We start from the raw sequence: 21,642 nt of genomic DNA on the forward strand, positions 1-21,642 counted from the left end.
GTGACAGATTCTGCCAAGAGAAAAGTAGTAGAGATATTTTGGACCACATCATGGTCTTGGGATGACTTAATAAGAGTAAAGTTGGTCCAAATATTGATAATTCCCTTTGAGGTCCACTCCCTCTCGTGAGCACAGAAACAGAAAATAAATGGCAGATTTTTTCCCCAAATTGCAGCACAACTCAAATTTCTATATTGTTTCTCTCAGACACTGTAGCAGGGCTTCTTCAACAAGGTAACGTGCCCAGCAATTGTGAAAGCCAAGCTGTTCTGACTGTGAATTATCGAAATAAAGATGCCAAAGAAATGTTCAACACCACCAACATATAGACAACACACAAAGGAAAACAACAAAACATGGCTGTTAAAAGCAAACTAGGGCAGAAAAGATAAACCAGAGAGAAACCACAGGAATGATTTTCCCCCGTTCCTATTTTAGGAATGTCAGTAGATAGACAAGGAATTTTACAAATTTAGATTCAGGGACAAGAGGGTCATCAAAAAGCCAAATGCTTATTTCCTCCAGTTGTCTTTAATATACTTCTCAAGAGGAAGCTCATCTGTGATTATCTTTGTGAACTTTCTTGCGTTCAGGAGGTGGCAGAAGTCACATATTTAAATGGAATCTGACTTTATTGGCTTTAAGCCTTACAAAAATCGTTAGTTTAATGTCCTGCAGATTCTTACAGAGAATTCATTCTGTAGCTTTTAACTATGCAGTTGTTTAATAGTTTAATTATTCAGCTGAATGTACATGCATTGCCTGTTTTCCAAATGCTACATTATACTTACTAAAGATAAGTCTGTGTAATCCAATTAGATACTGACATTCCCTCATTTGTACTTGGAAATATCTTAGATTTATATACATCTGAAATGTAGGTTGGCTCTTTTTAAGATTGGATAAGAACTGAAAAACCTAAATAGAAACCACTAAAACACTATCCTAAGCATGGTTATGGAAAAGAGATGGCAAGAAGACGTGAAAGGAACTTGGAAAACACAGCAGAGAGAGATCTCTTTAAAAATAATAAAGATGAAAATAAAAGATCAAATCAATTATTTAAAAAAATGAACTAAAAATTGTTTAGTTACTTTTCTCTAGGTGTGTTATAAAATCTAAATTATGTTATTGTTTGTGCTGTTTTTTAAAGAAGAAAAAGAATGGAATAGAAAATAGGATATAACTTTGTTGGACAAAGTGCTGCTTCCCTAGTCTAGCCAAACCCATAAGTTCTTGGTTCTCCATCTTCAATTTAAGGCCACGAATAAGAAAAACTATTACAGATGTCAGAATAGGACATAAAGATAATTATTTTGTGGTCATTCAGTCTCGAGTTGATGATAATTGGTGAGTTTAGTGTGTAGAATTTGGATTTTAGATTTTGGATGGTCAGAAAATGATTTGTGTCACTCTTTCCAGTTTCAACGATTTGCTCTGTTCATTCTAGTTCAGTAATTAAAGTAAAAGACACCACTAGTAAGGGTAGAAGTGCTCATATTTCATGCTGAGCAACCTGAAATGACCTATACTTCTCTGAACTCAAGTTGTTTCTCACCAATTTCCTTCTGTTCAAGGAATTCCCCGCATCTCAAAGGAATATTCCTCTTTCCTGGCTATATGTAAACTCAGCTGTGCTAGCACCTCCTCCAGGAAGGCTTCCTTGACTTCTACCCCATCCCTCCCTATAGGTTTGTCTCCTTTGTCCTTCCCATCCCCATCTCTGCCATGGTTCTTACCAGTTGTGCTACAACTGACTCCTTATTATTCCATGTCACCCATTAGAGTGAGAACTTTGTGAAGGCCAGGATTGTGCTGTTGTTCTTGTCCTCATTCTATCTCCTGCATCTAGCACAGTGCCAAGTAAATACAAACATTCCACAGAAATAAGCTTAAGCCTTGCAACTCAGATGTTTCTCACCATTACTTGCCCCAAATGGAGAACAGGTAGAGCACCAACAACTGTGTGAATTGGGAAGGGAAAATGCAAGAGTGAAGAACATAATCGAAAACCTCACTTCAAGGGAGGCCAGGCATCAGAATGAAGGATGAAAAAAAAACTGATTGAGAGAAAGGCCTCTTCATTTGCTGCAACATGGACGGCACTGGAGGAGATAATGCTTAGTGAAATAAGTCAAGCAGAGAACGACAATTATCATATGATTTCTCTCATCTATGGAACATAAGAACTAGGATGATCGGTAGGGGAAGAAAGGGATAAAGAAAGGGGGGTAATCAGAAGGGGGAATGAAACATGAGAGACTATGGACTCTGGGAAACAAACTGAGGGCCTCAGAGGGGAGGGGGGTGGGGGAATGGGATAGGCTGGTGATGGGTAGTAAGGAGGGCACGTATTGCATGGTGCACTGGGTGTTATACGCAACTAATGAATCATTGAACTTTACATCGGAAACCGGGGATGTACTGTATGGTGACTAACATAATATAATAAAAAAACATTAAAAAAAATAAAAATAAATTCCCTGACAATTCCAAAAAATAAAAAAAAAATAAAAAGAGAAAGCCCTCTTCACATTTGTCCACAAAATGTTAGCTTTTTATTCTATCATCTTCTTGCCTTTAATTTTCTTCCAGTTTAACCTGAGATGGGCAGTGGAGGAGGTAACGGACTTACTACAGGAAGATAGCTGAAGCATTTAAAGGTGTCTAAGAGATGATTCCATTATTAGATAATGAAATTCACTCTTCCATTGAAGCTATTTAACATTCTAAATATATTAGTACACAGTAATGAAAATATATGGAAATTCCAAAAGAGCAAAGTTAATGGACTCTATCATATTTGTTAAAACAGCAAAGGGCAAAGAAATCTGGTGAGTAAATATAAAGGATCAAAGGGCAGTATTAAAAGTCAAAATGGCCCCAAATTTTATATAGCAGAGATTTATAAATACAAGGGCAAAATCTATTTAAATTAGTATGGGGAAAATACAACAGAGTTATCTTTGGTTATATAAAATGACATCATCTAAAAATCCACAAGGCAGGAGATTTCATAGTTCATGAATGAAAAGAAAGAAAGGGGGAAACAGGGAATTTGCTTTTTGACTGGAATTCATCAGGACTTACAATGAGTAAAGAGGGACATATTTTTAACAATCTCTTAATATATTTTAAGTCCTGCACAGCTTTGGATGGGGGTATTAGTGAGGAGAATGTTACCCCAGTATTTAGGTATTGTGAAAGGCAGCTAAAATCTATGGTGTCCTAGGAGGTAGGAAACATGTTTTTTTAAAATAATTTCCATACCCAGCATGGGGCTTGTACTCAGGACCTCAAGACCAAGAGTCCCATGCTCTACTGATCGGAGGCAGAAAACATTTAAAAGTGAGAATCTGACAGTAATTTATCTGAAGTATATAAATTGAAATGATAAGATACACTTGCTATCAGCCATTTGACCAGCATTTATTGAGTTCCTGTTGTTTTCTGGCCCGGGAGATACAGAAATAAAGAAGCCATGTTCCTTCTTCTTAAACAGCATGTAATCCAGCATCTTCTGCAAAGCAGTAGATGGCTTAACTCTAATTTGAGAAAAAGAATCAAATTTTGAGAAAAAGTGTGATTCATCTGTGAAGGAAGAAATGCAAAACACCAATAAAGTCTCCAAACAGGAAGGGGACTGCATGGATTTAGGACTGACAGCAAGGCAGTCCCGTCATTTGTATTTAGATTCCAATTTACACGGTCACAGAAAGCTCAGATATACCCTCTGAATATGAAGGGCAGTATGCACGTTAATACACAGCATGAAAGTGGTCTTCCAAGAATATAAAGGATAATTTCATGACTCAAGAAGTATGGAATTCAACCAAGGAAGATGCTGTATCAGGGTAAAACTCACTCAAAATGTGAAGAAAGGAGGAAATGTTGTGACAGGGCCCATTAGCTCCTCAGATTTGGCATAGTAACAGAAGGGTCCATGGTCTGAAGTACTCTGTAGCATTATACTTTTACAAGGAAAACTGGGAGAATTGGGATTCTGGAGAGAAGTATCTTCTTGACAGAATTTTAAAAAGGTGTATTTCTGGTCAGGCTTATTAAATAGAAATAACTTCTGAGAAAGACAACTGTAACAATGACAAAAAATGTGTGACTCCACGTGAAACGGATTAAAATGAATATTTTAAAATATTCTAAAAAGAAGGAAAACAGGAAAAGCTTAATTTATACTAGATCGACTTCAAACATGTGAGAGCCAGAAAAGGAAGTCAAAGGCTGTGCAGGTTACTGTGGTCATTTTAAAAGAACTAATGTCCAGAGAGGCTGACCCAGGTATTAGGGTCACACTGCTGGTTGGCAAATCGAGGCTCTGATGCCAGTTCTTCTGACAGCCCGTCCAGTGCTCCTATACTAATACCACAGCCCCTTTGTTACTGCTCTGGGGCGGCTAAGTTCCTCAGCTGCTGGGACTTAGCAGGGCATCGGAGAGGCCTGACTGTGCTTCCCGGCTCCCACCCCACCACCACCAAGTAGTTTTAAGCGCTCTTACTACCATTTTGCTTAAATGAATAAGCAAATAATGAGAGATGTAAATCTACTGTTTTAACAACTTTATGCTATGACTTATACAGAGTTAAACTAAATAAGAACGTCACATTTCTAATACTTACTGTGTCTTCTAGTGTGTCTAGTTTCAGAGAATGTAAATGCACCAGCTGAAAGGAACGTGTGTCCCCATATAGCTAAGGCACTTATACGTCTTTCTTAAGGAATTGCAAATTCTGCCCACCCCATCCTTTCTCTCCTTCTGCCCTCCATTCCCCAGACTCCCAACGTATACGTTCGACTTGCAAGGCAACCAGGGCATGAAAAAGGTGAGAACTTAGGGGGAAGAGCTTTTTTCTTGTTAGTCTTACAATAGATAAGTGAATTTCCTGAATGATAAATGAAACCTCTAGAGATATAAATAGAATAGTGAAGAGCTGCTATGAGATATGACATTCTCTTCCATTCGCTCAATAAGTACTTCATAATTCACTTGAGGCTGGCAAGTTCCATATAACACATTAATACAAAGACTTGAAAAGAATGTCAGTAGCTCCCTTTTGCTTACAGATTAAAACACAAACAAACAAACAAAAAAACCAAAGAAACACACGGGAATATAACAGATTAATTCCAAAGTCGCTGAGTTTAGATAGAAAAGTAAATAGAACAAAAGACAAAGGTACGCACAGGCCAAAGTCATATGTATTCTAACCCTGCACAGTGCACTTCTGTATTTTGAGCAGAAACATTTTGTATAGAGTACGTCATTGTATTTTAAACACATTTTTAAAATCTAGCTTTTATTACATTTGACTCTCACTTAGTCTTATCTTTCCTTAATGTAAGAAGGCTCAAAGAAAATATCTGTGGCAAATATCCTAGGTTCTGAGTGCTCCTCTGGGTTGCATGGACTAAAGACATTGAGAAATATCATCAGAACTGAGTGGAGTATCACCACACAAACTGTCACCTCCATGAAAGGAGAAAGGCAGTCATCAATCATCTTTCACTCCACCAAGTAAGTATATTTAAATTGCAGAAAAATCAGCTGCCTCCATCAGTTCCATGTCAGTTGTCTTTGTCATATTACAATTTATGCATCAGGAAGAGTATCCTGGTAATGTGGAAGAGTTAGTACACTTCTAAGACTCATGCCTTACGGATTTTATCGCACAGGTATGAGGAGGTGCAGATATATTTTTCCCTGTGTTCCTCCCGTCTCTTCTTCCTTAGGTAATATATTTTCTTACTTAGAAAGCCGTTTTTCTCTTTCTCTTTGAAATTTATATTAAACTAATCAGTATTTTAAAATGGCATTTCTTTCTTTGTGCATAAAAAATTACAAGGTTTGCATGAGTGAATTATTAAAAAGTTATCTTAGAATTATAGTGTAGATGATTGTGGTGATAACCTGATTCATTCAAACTCTATTTAACATGAATTTAATATGTCCCACACTCCTTTTTTTTCCCTCAAAATTGACATTTAATAAATTAAACAGGTTATCTGGATAGTTTAAAACAAAGGATTAAAGGTTTGGTCAATTTTCAGGTGGAAAACTAAATGTGAGGAGGACCATTTGATAATATATTAACTATTTTAACCAGCCGGAAAACTTATCAAGTACTTTTAGGACACATGGCTGTCTGGGTAGACCCATCATTGTTCATTGCACATCCCTCTCAATATCACATCCTAAATGAAATGAAAAAAAAATGTCATTTGCTCATAGGCCAAGTAGCTGCTCCTCTTTGGCATAATCCCTCATTCCATGTAAGTATAATTCATGCTTTGTTTTTGTTGTTATATTTTATTTTGAGTTCTCTGTCTGTATAATCATAGTCAAAGGGTTGCCTTCCCTTTCTCCATTCCTTATTATTAGAGGTTTCTGGCAATGAAAAACTGCTAATAGTTTAGCAGTTATCTATTAGGAAGCCTTTGAAATTCAGTATCATTCACTAAGTTGATTATTATGCTATCTATGCTATTGTTTAAACATATGACATGTCAGGGCTAGAAAAATATTAAGGCTTATTCTGCTGTTACACCAACTTTAGTTAATGGCTTTTTAGTAATAGCATGGTCTAGTAATTAAGAGAAAAAGGCCTTGGGATCACAACTGGATTTAAATTCTGCACCTGATACTTGCCAGGTAGGTGACCTTGACCAATCTCCTCATCTGTAAAATGAGACTAATGACAGTGCCTTTTTCACAGCACTGGTCAGAAGGCAAGCCAAGACATGTGAGGCATTTAGCTTCCTGCTTGTCACTGTACTAGTCATTGTTCACTATCAGTATTAATGTTAACTAACATAATTTACATTATCATTGAAGAAGTAGATCCATAATTTACATATACATATTATCACAGCTTTAACTGTACTATAAATTTCAGTTTTATTTGCAAAGTTATCATTTGACACATGGCTTAGTGCCTTGCTGAAATTCAAATATAATACTGTAAGCAACACATTCTATACATACACACCCAGGAATGTATAAATGCATGCATGAATTTTTCCTACTGAATCCATAGATTTACTTTTTTAACAACTTTGTCTTGAATTCTATAATTAGAAACTCAAACTAAGGGCACCTGGGTGGCTCAGGGTCCTGGGATGGAGACGGCAGGGAGTCAGTTCTCCCTCTCCCTCTGCCCCTACCCCCAGATCACGCTCTCTCCCTCACTCCCTCTCTCTCAAATAAAAAAATAAAAGCCAAACTAAGAGCTTCATATTTCTAATGCTTACTGTTTTTTAATGTGTCTTGTTTCAGATGACACAAAATTCAAAGCTAAAAGGAATTTGTTTTGCCAAATAGCCAAAGGATTTTTATATCTTTCTTATGGGATTATCATGTTGAGTAAGGGACAGGCACGGCTAGGCAGGGAGAGACAAGTAGGGGAACCACGTGACTAGGGTCAAGCAGGGGACATGTAACCAGGCTCACAGAAATCCCAGATGTGGAGAAACAGACATGATATTTACAAGAACACCTTGTTTGTGCTCATGATATTTACAAGAACATCTTGTTTGTTCTCATGATAGTTACAAGTCCAGCCTGTTCATTCTAAATATAGACCTGATGTTCACAAATCCACCATGATATTGACAAGAAACTTACCAAGTTCCCTGATCCGTTTCCTATGAAAGACCCACCACCAAAGTCCTCAAAGGCAACCCATTCAGGACCTCTCTCCCTCTGGAGAGCTTTTCTTTCTTTTCTGTTGTCACCTTCACTTAAACTTTCATTTCACCCTTTTGTGTCCACCAGATTCAGTCTTCAGCTCCATGAGATAAGAACCCCGCAACAATGTCTACCCCTACTCCCCTGGTGATGATGACTTCTCATGATTACCAGTTCATTTACTAAGTGTTCAATAAATGATTCTGTGAGGATGCTGCCTAGGTTCAGTACTGAGTTCACAGGAAATTAAAACTTAGTTTATATGAAACTAAGTTTCCAAAACTGAGATACATACCTGCATTCAAAAAAGGTAAGTTATCTTTTCCGTTCACACTTTCTGAGGCTGTACATTCACATACCAGTGCACACTAGGGAAGGATAAAGAAAAAAACAACATATGAAAATAATGAAATTAAGAAATGAAATCCTCCCATTTTGTTTGCAAAACATGAGGCTATGCACATGGTTTCAAAAAGTTTTGAACAACACATTTTTTTAAAACTATTTTCAGCCTTATCTTTACGATGAAGTTTGTTTAACTTGTGCTTATTTACACATATATATGATTGTATGCATAATTATAGACTACATCTTGGTTTTAGTTAAAAACTACTTGGGAGAGAAAGCAAAAAATGGAAAAGGGTTGTCTCCAACATGCTAGAAATCTGTTCCTGGTACAGCAGATCACATTGACAAGCTGAATGGTTTTACATTTCTGTCACTTGGGATAGTTCTGGATCAATAAAAAGCAAATTATTTTCTAGATTTTAAGTAAAAGCTTTAAATAAAAGAAAATGTTGTACCATCAAATTACATAGGGCAAAAGAAGATCATCGGTGGCAAAACAATGCAAACACCTGTTCACAAAGAATGAGGACACTTTATAAATTGGTCTCTGACTTATAAATTGTTGATTTATAAATAAATAATTTGTAAATAAGCTGATCCAGAGCACATGAATCTATAATCTATGGTTTCTCATGAGCTTTTACAGAACGGACACTGCTCTGGACAGAGAGAAGAAATACAGAAGAGCACATTGTCATGTTCCTAGTGAGTGAAGCAGGAATGGGCAACAGTATCCCAGACGATGTAGCACTAAGTGATGGACTCTCCCTAACTCCCTTTGAAACTGTAATTAACAGAGGAAGCACCTCTTCTAGCCCCAGGAAGCTGACAAGAGACCTAATTTCACACAGACAGACACCAGGATGACTGGCCTTTGTTTTTTCAAATGAGTTTCTTTCTATCTCTAGCCACAGAAAAAAGGGATGTGTGTGTGGTAGTTCGAGGAAAGAGGAGAGTGATTTTTAGAGCAAATATATAAGACATAAACAAATGCAAATCAAAACAAAACAAAGGAAAATCCAGAATCCAGAAACTTCTTTGGTGAGGAGTTCTGAGGGAGGCAGCCAATCTTCTGTAGCATGCATGGCTTTCCTCAAGAGATTCCAAAGGCTCAGATCACCCTCCTCAGGAAGGTGTATCAAGATTGCTTGGGCTATTTCTGAACCATCTATTTCCCTCCACTCTTCCCCCTCTAGGCACTGGCCCCCTTGGAGAATTATAACCACTGAGGTCACTATTAATGATGGAACGTATATGTCTGTCAGGCATTTTGAGAAGAAAGATAATTTAAAACATTGATTTAAATGTTACTTCTGTATTATAGTCCACTACTTACTCCCCCATCGTAACATTCATTACATTACTCAGGAAATTTCTTGATAGGGAAAAATGTGCTCTCGTAATTTCTTTAGTGCTTCTGTTGAGGTTCTACTTTGCTGAAAGAATGAATAACTGCAAACAGCTCTTAAAATCTGATGTTCTCTAAATCATTTTCCGGACCAAACCAGAACTCAGAGGTTATCCTTTCTTTTACTCCACAGCTATTTGGAAAATGCCCTTCCCAAGTCACTAGAGCAATGTGCAACGATGTTTGGACATACTTAAGATTCTTTATTTCTCTTATTTCCAATATTTCCTTTATTCTTTTTAGTCCATATAGCGCTGTTAAAATAATCTTTCATAAACTTTATATTCATCATACCAGTGTTCTGCTATAAAATGTATAAGGGTTATTTACTGTCCAGTCAAATCCAATATTCTCAGACTGGTGTTCAAATCCTTTCGATTTGTCCCTGATATCCTTCCACATAATAACTAGGTATATAGCTTTGAGCCATCCTCCTTTCCAAAAAAAGGATTATCATCTACAATAGAATTTATAGAAATGGTTTAGATTAAACCCTTTTAGTAAGGAAATCCAGAAGTCATAGGGATTAGGCTATTATCTTGAGAAACTGCTTCTCTATATAGACAGATCCCTGCCTCTTCATAATCACAGTCAACTTTCTCTTTTTTAACAGAAGGACTGTATTATTTTACCAAATGGATACACAATAGAAATTTCATACATTTGTATTTTCCATCTACACTGGAAGGCAGATATTTAGGATAATTTTAACCTAATAACATTCTTATATTGCAACTTTATTGTATTTTAAAGGTTTACTATTCACAATGCTCTCAAGATTTAAATTCATGGAACATAAACAGAAAATATCCAATAACTATTTACTAAATTAATAAATATTTTTTATATTTAGACTCTAATTATTTTTCTTCAATTGTTTCCCAAACATACTGTGTCACTATTTAAATTGAGAGTTTTGAAGCCAAGAACCATAGTTCTTACTTTCTCAGCCTATTTTATTTAATTTTTTTTACAGTTGACCTCAGAATCATTTGAAACTGTGCTAGATGCTACAGGGAATGCAAAGATTAAAATGATTTGGGATCACTGAGCACAGGTTTAAGGAGGCTCCAGCTACGTATCTATTTATCGCTGTCGTTATGATGGATATTCTCAGGGTTGCACAGATATACTGTGTGTGCTCTCAGTGTAACAACTTCATATTTGTGATTCTGAGCAGGAATAATAAACACCACACGCTTTTTGTTCTGCCACAGCACCGTAAGCCTATTGATTTTGATGAGTGCTTTAAAGAGTCATCTGACGGTAAGTGTGACCAAGAAGAAGAAACGTAAGATAGAGAAATTTCTTGGAGCTTTATGATGTTGAGTATCAAGTAACATACCAATTTGCCAGGCATTGGGCTAGAGAATTAACCAGATTTTAAGGACAGTGTTCATCAAGGACAAAGACCAGTACTTCTTGACTAAGCACTTTTACATTTGTTCGTTTATTCCTTAAATCATGGTTGTCAAAGTTTGGTCTGGAGTCTCCTGGGGTCCCTGATAACTTTGGTCTTTGCACCCTCTGCAACATCTGGCACAATGTGAAGACAAAATCACTTTCATAATAATACTAAAACATTATTTGTCTGCTTCTCTCTTTCTCTTGTAAGCATATAGTGGAATTCTGTAGAGACCCTAATACATTGACAGCTAATGGTATGTATGCTTGAGTATTCTTCTGTTTTAAACATTTCTTGTTTGAATTACTAATATGACCAATGTCCATAGATATAACCTAAGTAAGCAAAATCTGTAACACAGTAAGTATCAATAGATAAAATCCACATAAATACCCATTTTAAGAGTGGAAAATATGCAAATTGCTATACTTTGGTGATCTCATTCAGTCTCATGGTTTAAATACCATCCAAATACCATCTGACTACTCACAAATATATAATTCTAGCTTGGACATCTCATGTGAATTCCAGACTCAAACCCCCAAATGCCTGATTATATCCATTTCAGATTTCAAAGTTAACATCTCAAAATCTCTTGTCCTTCTGCACCTGTTCCTTTCAGTTTTCTTTATCACTACAAATGGTAATTTTATTCTTTGGTTTTCCTTGGTACCTGGAATCTGGCCACATTTCACTTTCCCTGATTCAACTCATCAACTCATCTTCATTTCTGCCTTGAATCTATGCAATAAACACACCATTCTTCTGTCCTTGCTTCTTTTCAGGCCATACTCAACGCAACAGGCAGAACGGTCCTCTCAAAACATGAATCAGATCATTTTGCACCTATACTCAAAAATCCTCAACTGTCTTTCCATCTAGCTCAGAGTCTAGTGGCCTCTAAGGGAGTATACAATCTGTCTTCCCTGCCTGTGGATGTTACCCTCAACTTCCTACCACTTTTCTCTTCAACCCCCAGTTCGAGTCATTACAGGCATGCTGCCACCTCAAGGTCTTTGCCCCTGCTGTTCACTCTACCTAGAATTTTTGTTCCTCTAAGATACCCACATCTTGCTCCCCTATTTCCTGCATGTTTCAGCTCAGATATCACATTCCCAGTGAATCTATCCTTGATCACCCAGTATAAAATGGCCACAGCCCATACTCCCTAGTCCTTGTACCCTTATTTTTTTCCGATAGCATATGCTACCATCTGATCAATGATATAGTACTTGTTTATTTTGCTATTGTTTACTTCCCTAGAAGGCAGCACCTGTGTCTGTTTGGTTCACTGCTAGAACCTAGTAGAATGCCTAGAACAGAGAAGGCAGTATTGTTTGATAAATGAATGATGGATATTATATGTCTGCAAATATCTTCTGAGGGAAGTCAAGTCAATTATATTATTTTCAATTTTGTGTTTGGGAAAAATAAAGGGATGGAACCTTTCAAGACAGTCCTTAGCTCCCCTAGGACTCTACCTTTTCCCTGACCATGGCTAATGAATGTCCGATTAAAGCACCACTTCAAAATATGGGGGCAACATGACCTGAGAAGGGCAGCAAGGCATCAAAATAGTAGTTAGGTTAGGTTCGTAGTAAAAAGAAGATGTGTTATTGCTCCACTTATACCATCTCTGTCACCGTGATAAATACATAAGGCTTTTCTTTCCTTTTGTACAAATCAGCACTACTTTGATCATCAGTACCGTGCCATGTGCCACATTCAAATATCATCCAGACATTAAACAAAAGGGGGAGACAAGGCAGGAGCTGAACTCGACCCCAGCACAGCCTCACCGGACGGTGCCTGTTAACAATCCTCCTCCCCTGACAAGAAGCCAAGTCACCCCTGCAGCAGGGCAGAGGGGAGGGCTATGGCTAGCCCACCCGATCCTGTTGGCTGTTAATTACATTGGTTTTCCTATCTATTACCTGATTTGATCATTTTACTTCATCATTTTCCTTTCCCCCAGTAGCATATTTTTTCCTCAACTATTTAATTCATAGGTTGTTTTTAAAAATTTCTTCCTCTTTCCTTCATAATTCTGCACCCTTTACTGCATCCTCATTCCAGTTTTTATTTATGGACCAATCAGTTTGCACACAGCCCTATATGCAGCCAAATATTATTATCCCTCCTAGGAGACAATTTTGGATTTTATTTCTTCAAGGTAAAATTGACTTCATTTACTCATTCACTCATTTTTCCTGTGCTAGGCTCTGTTCCAGGCACTGGGGGAGGGGTAAAGGAGAGAACAAAATAGACAAATATCTTTCTCTCATGGAGCTTAATTGTAGTGAGGGAAAAAGACAATAAGTGAGATAAATAAAATACATGTGATGTTGCACAGTGGTAAGTACTAAGGACAAAAATAATGCAGAGAAGGGAGATAAAAAGTGTCCAGTACGGATGGCAGTTTGGGATACAGGGCAGAGAAGGCAGAGTGAGAAGGTCACGTTTTGCAAAAAGACCAGAAGGAAGTGAGGGAATGAAGCATGGAGTTTCCTGGGGAAAATGCTACAAAGGTAGATTGAAAAACAAAGTGAAGGACCTGAGTCGGAAACATACCTGGAATGTTCAACAGGCAGCCACAAAGCTAATGAGGCTAGATGAAAGTGAGAAAAGAAGAGGAGTAGAGGATGAGGTGAAGAAAGTATTGGGGGGGCAACACTCACGGGACTTTAAGCAGGTCACCGAAAGGATTTAGGCTACACTTTCAGGGAGTTGAGAAGCCACTGGAGGAATGAAATGTTCTGTGTTACATTTTAATAAGTGCTCTGCTGAGAACAGACTATGATGATGGGGGTGTCAGGAAGGAGGAAGATGGGACATTTAAGAGACTACCATAAACACATATGTGACAGACAATGCTGTAAGAGGGGCTCAAAAGTCACTAGGTTCTGGATATATTTAAAAGTCAGAATCAACAGGTTTGCTGACATACTTACTGTGCCTATGAGAGGAAGAAATGAGTCAAAGATAACCCCAAAATGTAAAAAAATTTGGATACCTGATGTAACATTTCACCTACTATGTGAGTTTTGTAAAATGCCCATGTTACGCTTTCTTTTGTCAGGTTTTCTTTCTCTATGTGATTTTAACACTTTGTCTTCTATCACTATGTATGTACATATCAAACAAAAGTTTGAGCCAGGTGTGCCTGGGTGGCTCAGTCCCTTAAATGTCCCATTCTTGGTTTCCGTTCAGGTAGTGATCTCAGCGTCGTGGGATCAAGCCCTGTGTCAGCTCCATCCTCAGCATGGAGCCTGCTTGAGATTTTCTCTCTCTCTCTCTCTCTCCCTCTTTCCCTCTCCCTCTGTGCTTCCTCTCTGCTCACTTCTCTCCCTTTCTTTCTCTCTCTAAAATATAAATAAATAAAATCTTTAAAAAAAGTTTGAACCAGTGTGGTATGCTGAATGACCTTCTGAACCACCTTTGCTTGATAAGAACTATATCATAATAATATGATTTGAGGAAACAAGTAAGTGAATGTGAGAGGACAGAGTTTGGCTTTTCATTTATATTTTATTCCAGGCTCTGAAGGTTATATGAGATTAAAGATTCAAATGTACTTTTTTACATCAGGGATATTGTTATGAACTGGATTGTGTTCCTTAAAATTCATTATGTTGAAGCCCCCACACCCAGTGTGACTGGGTTTGGAGACAGCCTTTATGGAGGTAATGAAAGTTAAAGATGATAAGGGTGTGGCTCTAATCCTATTGGGCTGGTGTCCTTATAAGAGGAGGAGACACCAGAGCTCCCTCGCTTGCTGTCTCTATGCTCATGTGCCAAGGAAAGGCTGTGTGAGGACACAGCAGGAAGTTTGAACGCCAGGAAGGGAGCCCTCACCAGGAACGATGTCATCTGGCACATTGACCCAGCACTTCTGGGCCTCCAGAACTGGGATAAAATCAATTTTTGTCATTTAAGCCCTTCGGTCTGTGGTATTTTATTATTATGGAAGCTCACTGATTAAAACGAGTATTATAATCTTCAATACACATGAGCAATAACGTGTCACTCACCCACGAGACTTACTAATAGTTTCATTTCTTTCTCCTCCGTTCACAGAAACTAGGGAGAGCGGTGGTGTTGTACAGATAACCTCGATCTCGGTTACTTTGTCTTGTCCTATGTTTCATAACTTCAGGACTTAAGTCACCTTTAGGAGACTGTGTGAATACACCTCATAGAGATTTGGATTTAGCAGGTCTGCAAAGGAGTTTGCATATCTAACAAACACCCCAGAAAATTCTGACATTGCTTTGTTAAACACTGAGATAAAGTTGTTCCCACGTAATTCTAAATATTGTGCATAGTGGACCTTACTACAGGTTCTTCATGAATCACGAAGGTTCCAAAGGATTGCCAACAGAGTTTATAATAACTTTGAAAAAAATTCGCAAAAGGTCAACGTTTACCAAGAACCCAGACAGGACAGAACTAATGCCAGCAATGATTGGTACATTTAGCGTTTTAGTCAACTTACGACTTGTACATGGTACGTGCTGACATTGCCACTTCCTATTTCTAGAACAGTTCAGTTAAGTCTTTTTAAGTTCACATTACTAAGTCAGAAACATGATGTGGGGCTTTGGTGGGGTATATTCCTGGGTATCCAGTTCCCGGTTTATGAAAAGAGTATGATTCGATTTGCATTACCTCGTAATAGCAACACAGTAAAGGAGTCAGGGGGTGGGCAAAGTTTGAGGAAAACAGAGAGGCGCCTAGTAATAGATTTGGAGCAGTCAAAATAGGCCTCTGTTGAAATGGGAAGTGTTTCTGCTGCTGGTCTCCTGGCATACTGCCACAGGTCTAGGCACGATTATCTGGCTATTTCTGTTCTCAGTCCCCCACCTGGCCTCCAAATCTCTCCTCCTTAATCTCGATGCAAGCATTCATGTGATAGTGACTAACACGCCTCTTAGATAGAACTCTAAAGGAAAGAGGGATTGAGTGAAGGGGTCCCATAATTGGGGTCTCGGATGCACACGTCCAAAGACCCACTGCTGGTGTTTTGAATACACAGATCTTGAGAGGATCTGCCGCACAACTCACGACAGCCCTCCCATCTCCAGGCAAGCTGATTCAAACTTTGAGCCTCCCTGGAATATTTTCATGATCCTCGCTATGTTCTGAGGGAGAGTAGAGGAACAGAGAAGAACAAGGCTTGGCCCCGTAGATAAGACCTTAGCTTATTTGGGGGCAAGAACAATATTCTTTTGAAGGGCAGTCTTAGATTTCTTTTGTAACGTTAGTAATTTGTGTTAGATAAACACCATTTCTCATGTAGATGTTTCCTCAGCACCGAAAGTCAACTATGCTCCTAGATAAGGGCCACTAAGCCAGAAGGTAAGTCACTAAAGGCCTTACCATTAGAAAATGCTCCTTTCTGAAAAGGTAGGAATTACCGTGTATATACAAAATCTTCCCTGAAAAGATGCGGTTTTGAAGTCCCTCCCCCTGTGCCTCAATATAGCAGGCAATGCATTCCTAAAACAGGAATTTGGGTTAATACTTATATCAAGTTTCTCTTAGAGAAAAGAAAATAAAAATCCTGGACACACATGGATATGCCTTGGGACCTTCATCCTCAGCTTCAAGGAAGCTGCTTGAACTCCAGCTGGCGTTGCCCCTCCTCCAAAGCTGTCCCTCTGCTTTGCGCTGTTTCCTACTTCTCCCTCTGCAACTTCATAAGGCACAGCATTATTAACTCTGTGCTCCTTCCCCTACAAATGAAATCTAAACTCAAATTGCATCTCTTTCTAAAGATGGTTTTGCAAGTAGAGAAGGGGTTACTTTTGGCAACAGCCCTCCCAGAATCGTCTGTGCATCTCAAGTAGGGTTAATTAGGGAGGAATGCAGCAGTGATCAATGCTCTAGTTCCAGTGGAGAGGAGGCAGTGCCAACATGGGAGCGGGGGCGGGGGTGGGGGGGTGGGGGTGGGTTCTGAATGGCGCGTGGCTTTGCATAGTTGCGTGCAAAGAGACCCTCTGGTTCAGTGGATGAGACAGACTTACAGCACTTCAATTCCAGAGCTGATTTCTCATTTTGCTTGTGAATAATGAGATTTCAAAGTGCACAGAGGTGTTGATGATTCAGGCATCTGGCAAAATTGATCATTTCTCATTTAATTTGTGCATTGCGCTGACTGAGACCCTACCTTTTGTCCCTTCACGTCTGTGGTGATGTGGTCGGCTTCCCCATCCTCAATCTCCCCCATCTTCACGACACTGACTTCTATGGTGCCAACAACTTTGCCACCATCTGAAGTTCTGCAACCAAAAACAAATGAAATGGAAAGGTAAGAATCTTCTCTCTCCTTAAAGTATGCTTAAACGTGTCTGTTTCTGAAAACCACAAATATTGCTCTTTACGTCATTAGTTTTAATTAAAGAAATCCATTTTAAAAACATTAAAACATGTTAATAGTGTTGTTGATTTTAATTCAAAAAAAGTGGTTAACAGCGAATTTATGAGGTAAGTGCATGAACTGTCAAAAGCTACCTCATGATGGTGAAACCTCTTCCAGGCTCTCAGGAGTGGACACAAATATCATGCATCGGTGTCCTGTTTGTAACACCACAGCCCCACAACAGCATAAGCCATGGCTCCTCTCTACCAACTGCATGGAATACTGTGCACATCTGTCACAGAAACCACAGCTGGGGGACACCTGGGTGACTCAGTCGGTTAAGGGTCTGCCTTCAGCTCAGGTCATGGTCTCAGGGTCCTGGGATGGAGCCCTGCATTGGGCTCCCTGCTCAGAGGGAGCCTGCTTCTCCCTCTCTTGCTCCCCTTGCTTGTGCTCTCTTTGTGTGTCAAATAAATAAATAAAATCTTAAAAAAAAAAAAAACTATAGCTGAGTAAAATATTAAAGAATATAAACATCCCTATATTCCTCTCTGACTGGGCCATTGGCCACAAACTCTGATTCCGTGCCTTTTCCCTAACACCAGTTTTCTTTCTCGGAGACTAGGTAAAGGAGGTTCTCTCCCAGCAAACATAAGAAAGTTAAGGTACATGCAGAGCAGAAATTAACCACAGAGATAATTTAGTAAACCCTTTACTTCAACAGATAAAGAACAGGAGACTTAAAAAAAGATGAAGAGGGTCATCCAAGGTAACCGAATGGCAAAACCAGAAATCCAGGTTTCTAAAATCTTCTTCCCTTCTGTTGGTCACTGAAAAACTCTTCTTTATTTAATGATGATGAGTATTTTACTATTAAGATTTTCATCATCATTATTGTCTTCAACATATGAATTTTCTGGTGAACAATAATGAAAGATAAAAATAAAATGAATAATGACCCTCCTTTAGGATTCTGTGATTTCTTTTTTCCTGGGCAAGAAAATATACAGAATAAATGGTGTCATCATAACATGGGGGCAGTGTGACACATAATGACATTTTCCCCTTGAATGTCATTTCGAAAAGAGGTAGCAAGCCACTCCACAGGCATGACATTTTGCCATCACTTTTTTCTTAGCCTAATTGACTAATACTAGAAATGCGATGCTTCGTTTTCTTCCATCATGTCTTTTTCCGAAATTTGTTTTTAATTTTAATTGGGATACAAATGGTGTCTTTCTTTCAACCAATCCCTTCTAAATGTCACTATTTTATCATTAAAGATGTCAGAAAAGGAGATTAGGAACATTTGTATAAAGTAGTTTACCAAAATACTAATTAAAATAATGAATACTTTAGGTGAAAAGGAAACCAAATTATGTTACTAGATCATGGCAGGTTTCTCTCAAAATATAAAAAGTACAAATGAAAACACACTTTTTGAATTATGTTTTTAAGGAAATTGAAACAGGAAAATTCTGGCGACATAAGGATACCTAATGTCATAATGTAATAAAATAAAAATTGTGTCCATAGAAAAAGAAAGTGATTTCTTATTAAAATGAAGGTTTCTCACTAAAGTATGAAATAAAATTCCTTTTGGTGACTTTTAAGACAGTGGAAATCATCATATTGACTCAGTTATTTGCAATTAATAGAGAAACTTTAAACATCCATCACAAAGAAGATGTGTATATAGATGACGCTATAATCTATGATTTTGCGAAAAACTGCATTAGCCCCAATTCTGGGGTAGTTTATTCATTACACCATTTTCCCACTGGAAAATGACATAATAACTTGTCATAGATCATGATGTGACTTAACTCTGTACAATTATTCAGTACCTAATAAATAAAGACTGTAATAAGAGCTCTCATTGGCACTACTCATAGATTTTTCTAGAGGTTTGCAGGTTCTTTTCCCCCCAAGCTGATCATCACTAACAATTCCAGATATCTTTTTCTTCTCATAGGAGTTGCTTAAAAATTTTTGCTTGAACAAACTGAGCTAGCTTCATTTCTAGGAATGCAAACCTAAGTATAACTTTCTAAATTTTTCTACTGAACTAAGCCAAATAGTGCCATAATGATTTGAAACAGAAGGTAGGCTTTTCACAGTCTCTCCTGTACCTGGGTTATAAACCAATAGATGCCATAATGGTTAAAAGTGTGCGCTCAAGAGTTTGGGCTACCTGCTAACTGCAGGACCCTGGGCAAAGAACTTAATCCACATGTAACTTCGTTTGTAAAACGGAGCTGATCATTTTATGGTAAGGATTACATTGTGGCATCATTGATGTAAAGTGCTCAGCACAATGCCTTACATGAGACGAGTGCTTCTTCCTTCCAGCCCTCCTCTTCGTCCTAGTAGTAAGCAGTGGTAGGAGTTGTAGCATCAGTAATGAGATTGCAGTGGTAACAGTAGTCGTCACAGCAACAGCATCAATAGAACCGTTATGTCGTTAATATTATATGATATTTAATTTGATTCTCTCCAGAACTTTTACTAAAATAGGCATCTAAGACTATAGTAAAGATTATAGGATCTCATGGCGCATGCATTTCAACAGTGATTGAGTGCTCATTAAAGATACAAAGACTTAGTTATAACAGAGATATGATGAAGCTTACATTCCTAGTAGAGCAAACAACACAGGTTTGTAACTAATTACAATGTGCTGAACCTTTCAAAGTGTGAAGGTGAATGAATAAGCAATGTACTATGTATGGGAGTGAGCTTCTGAACTATAGCTCTATCTATTCCTGTCAAAACACTTATCTGGCTACTTTTTAAAATAATTTTAATGCCTTTGGGGTTTCCTACTTCATTTTATCTCCTATAGGCTACCACTTAGTCCCCAGAGTGGAATCAAAGCAAGGAACTTGATTAATCTAGTGATGCTAGAATGATTCTAAAATCTTTTTTTTTTTTTCCCAAAACCATTTTGGATAGGGAGCTCTGATTACTCTAAAGCATGTCTCTTCATCTGAGATCTGTGCGAGACAGAATGTGGAATCCAAGTTGTAAACTAAAGAGCTGAATCCAAGACACCCGAAAGCATGGTTCCTCCTGGCAACGAACTGGAACATAAAATGAGGAAGTTGTTTACTATTTATCTTGCACCAGTTCAACACATACAAAGTAGGGATATTCAACACTTCTCTTCAATCAGGAGACTCATGATTGAAGTATCTATTTCATGTTTCCAAAGGCTTTTTCAAAGATGTTTTCCTACAAATTTAGAAAAAAAAAATCATTCCTAAATGCTTAATTATGCTTTCAATTTATCACCCACCAGGTTTGGGAGGCTAGCAATAATAGCTCAACCATTATTCATCACCAAAATTCTCCCGAATTTTATCTAGTGGAAATCATCCTATCTGCATGGAAGCTATATGGAAGAGATATCTGGACTAGGAATCAAGAAATCCAAGTACCACTACCAGGTCAGCCACTAACTAGCTATGTGACACGGCACTCTAGATCTCTGGATTTCAGTTTCCTTTGCTGGAAAACAAAGAGTTGGCCTCTAACAGCTCTTCTATCATATCTGCCCTCAAGCGCTATGCTCTAGTCACTCCTGTGATTCCATCATAAGATTCCATTAGAGACACCACAAGCCATCATGGACTGATACAGCCTCAGGAAAGATCTCAGGTACATTCTAGGCTCTCCTCACTCCTCACCTTCCCATCCTACCTTCCCCGCGAACAAACCAAACAAGCCAAACACATGCCAAACCGGGGAAGTAACTGAGCACTTGGAGTCAAATAAAAGAGCTGTTTTTTTCCTAGAATAGCCAAAGCATACATATATATATATTTGACTGCCATTATGGCACAACATCTTGGCATTTTTACAAGGATACAAATTTGACTGAACCCAGACACAAAAGTGATTTTACACACTTTCCTAGCAATTTATACGGCAATAAGAACAGGCTGCAGTGATAAATAACGATCTCAATCTACATGAACAACAACAAAAAATTGCGCCATTTCAGCCACTTGACAGGTCATTAGCACTGTTTAATGCAGAAAGCTGTAAGAGAAGTAAAAGATGAATAGTTCATGGCCGATATAGTATTTCCATCACAACATCAAAGGAAGTTAAACTAGGCAAACTAGGAAGTTAAACTCAGCAAATACAGTAGTCCCTCTTTATCCATGGCTCCGCTTCTCAGTTTCACTTTCTGAGGTCTCCGTTACCTGTGGTCGACAGATGATCGTCCTTCAGACGTATCACTGGAAAATCAACAGCCTAATGCTATGGCACAACACCCCTGTCATTCACCTCACTTCATCTCATCACATAGGCAGTCATCATCTCACATCATCTCAAGGAGAAGGGTGAGTACAGTAAGCTATTTTGAGAAAGAGAGACCACATTCACATAGCTTCTATTACGATACATTGTTA

General features: G+C 38.2%; 1 protein-coding gene across 2 annotated transcripts in view; it reads right to left on the minus strand.

Moving 5' to 3' along the window:
* The window catches only part of INPP4B (inositol polyphosphate-4-phosphatase type II B), a 501,415-nt gene that overhangs the window by 192,820 nt on the left and 286,953 nt on the right, over positions 1-21,642 (minus strand). For both annotated transcript variants that reach the window (XM_008685432.2, XM_040626334.1), the window contains 2 exons: positions 17,030-17,141; positions 7,995-8,067 (listed from right to left, as the gene is read on the minus strand). In XM_008685432.2, the coding sequence (XP_008683654.1) occupies positions 7,995-8,067; positions 17,030-17,141 (185 nt within the window). The remainder of the gene's footprint in view (positions 1-7,994; positions 8,068-17,029; positions 17,142-21,642) is intronic.

The sequence above is a fragment of the Ursus maritimus genome, unplaced genomic scaffold, assembly GCF_017311325.1.
Source record: "Ursus maritimus isolate PB19 unplaced genomic scaffold, ASM1731132v1 scaffold_11, whole genome shotgun sequence".
Classification (NCBI taxonomy): Eukaryota; Metazoa; Chordata; class Mammalia; order Carnivora; family Ursidae; genus Ursus; species Ursus maritimus.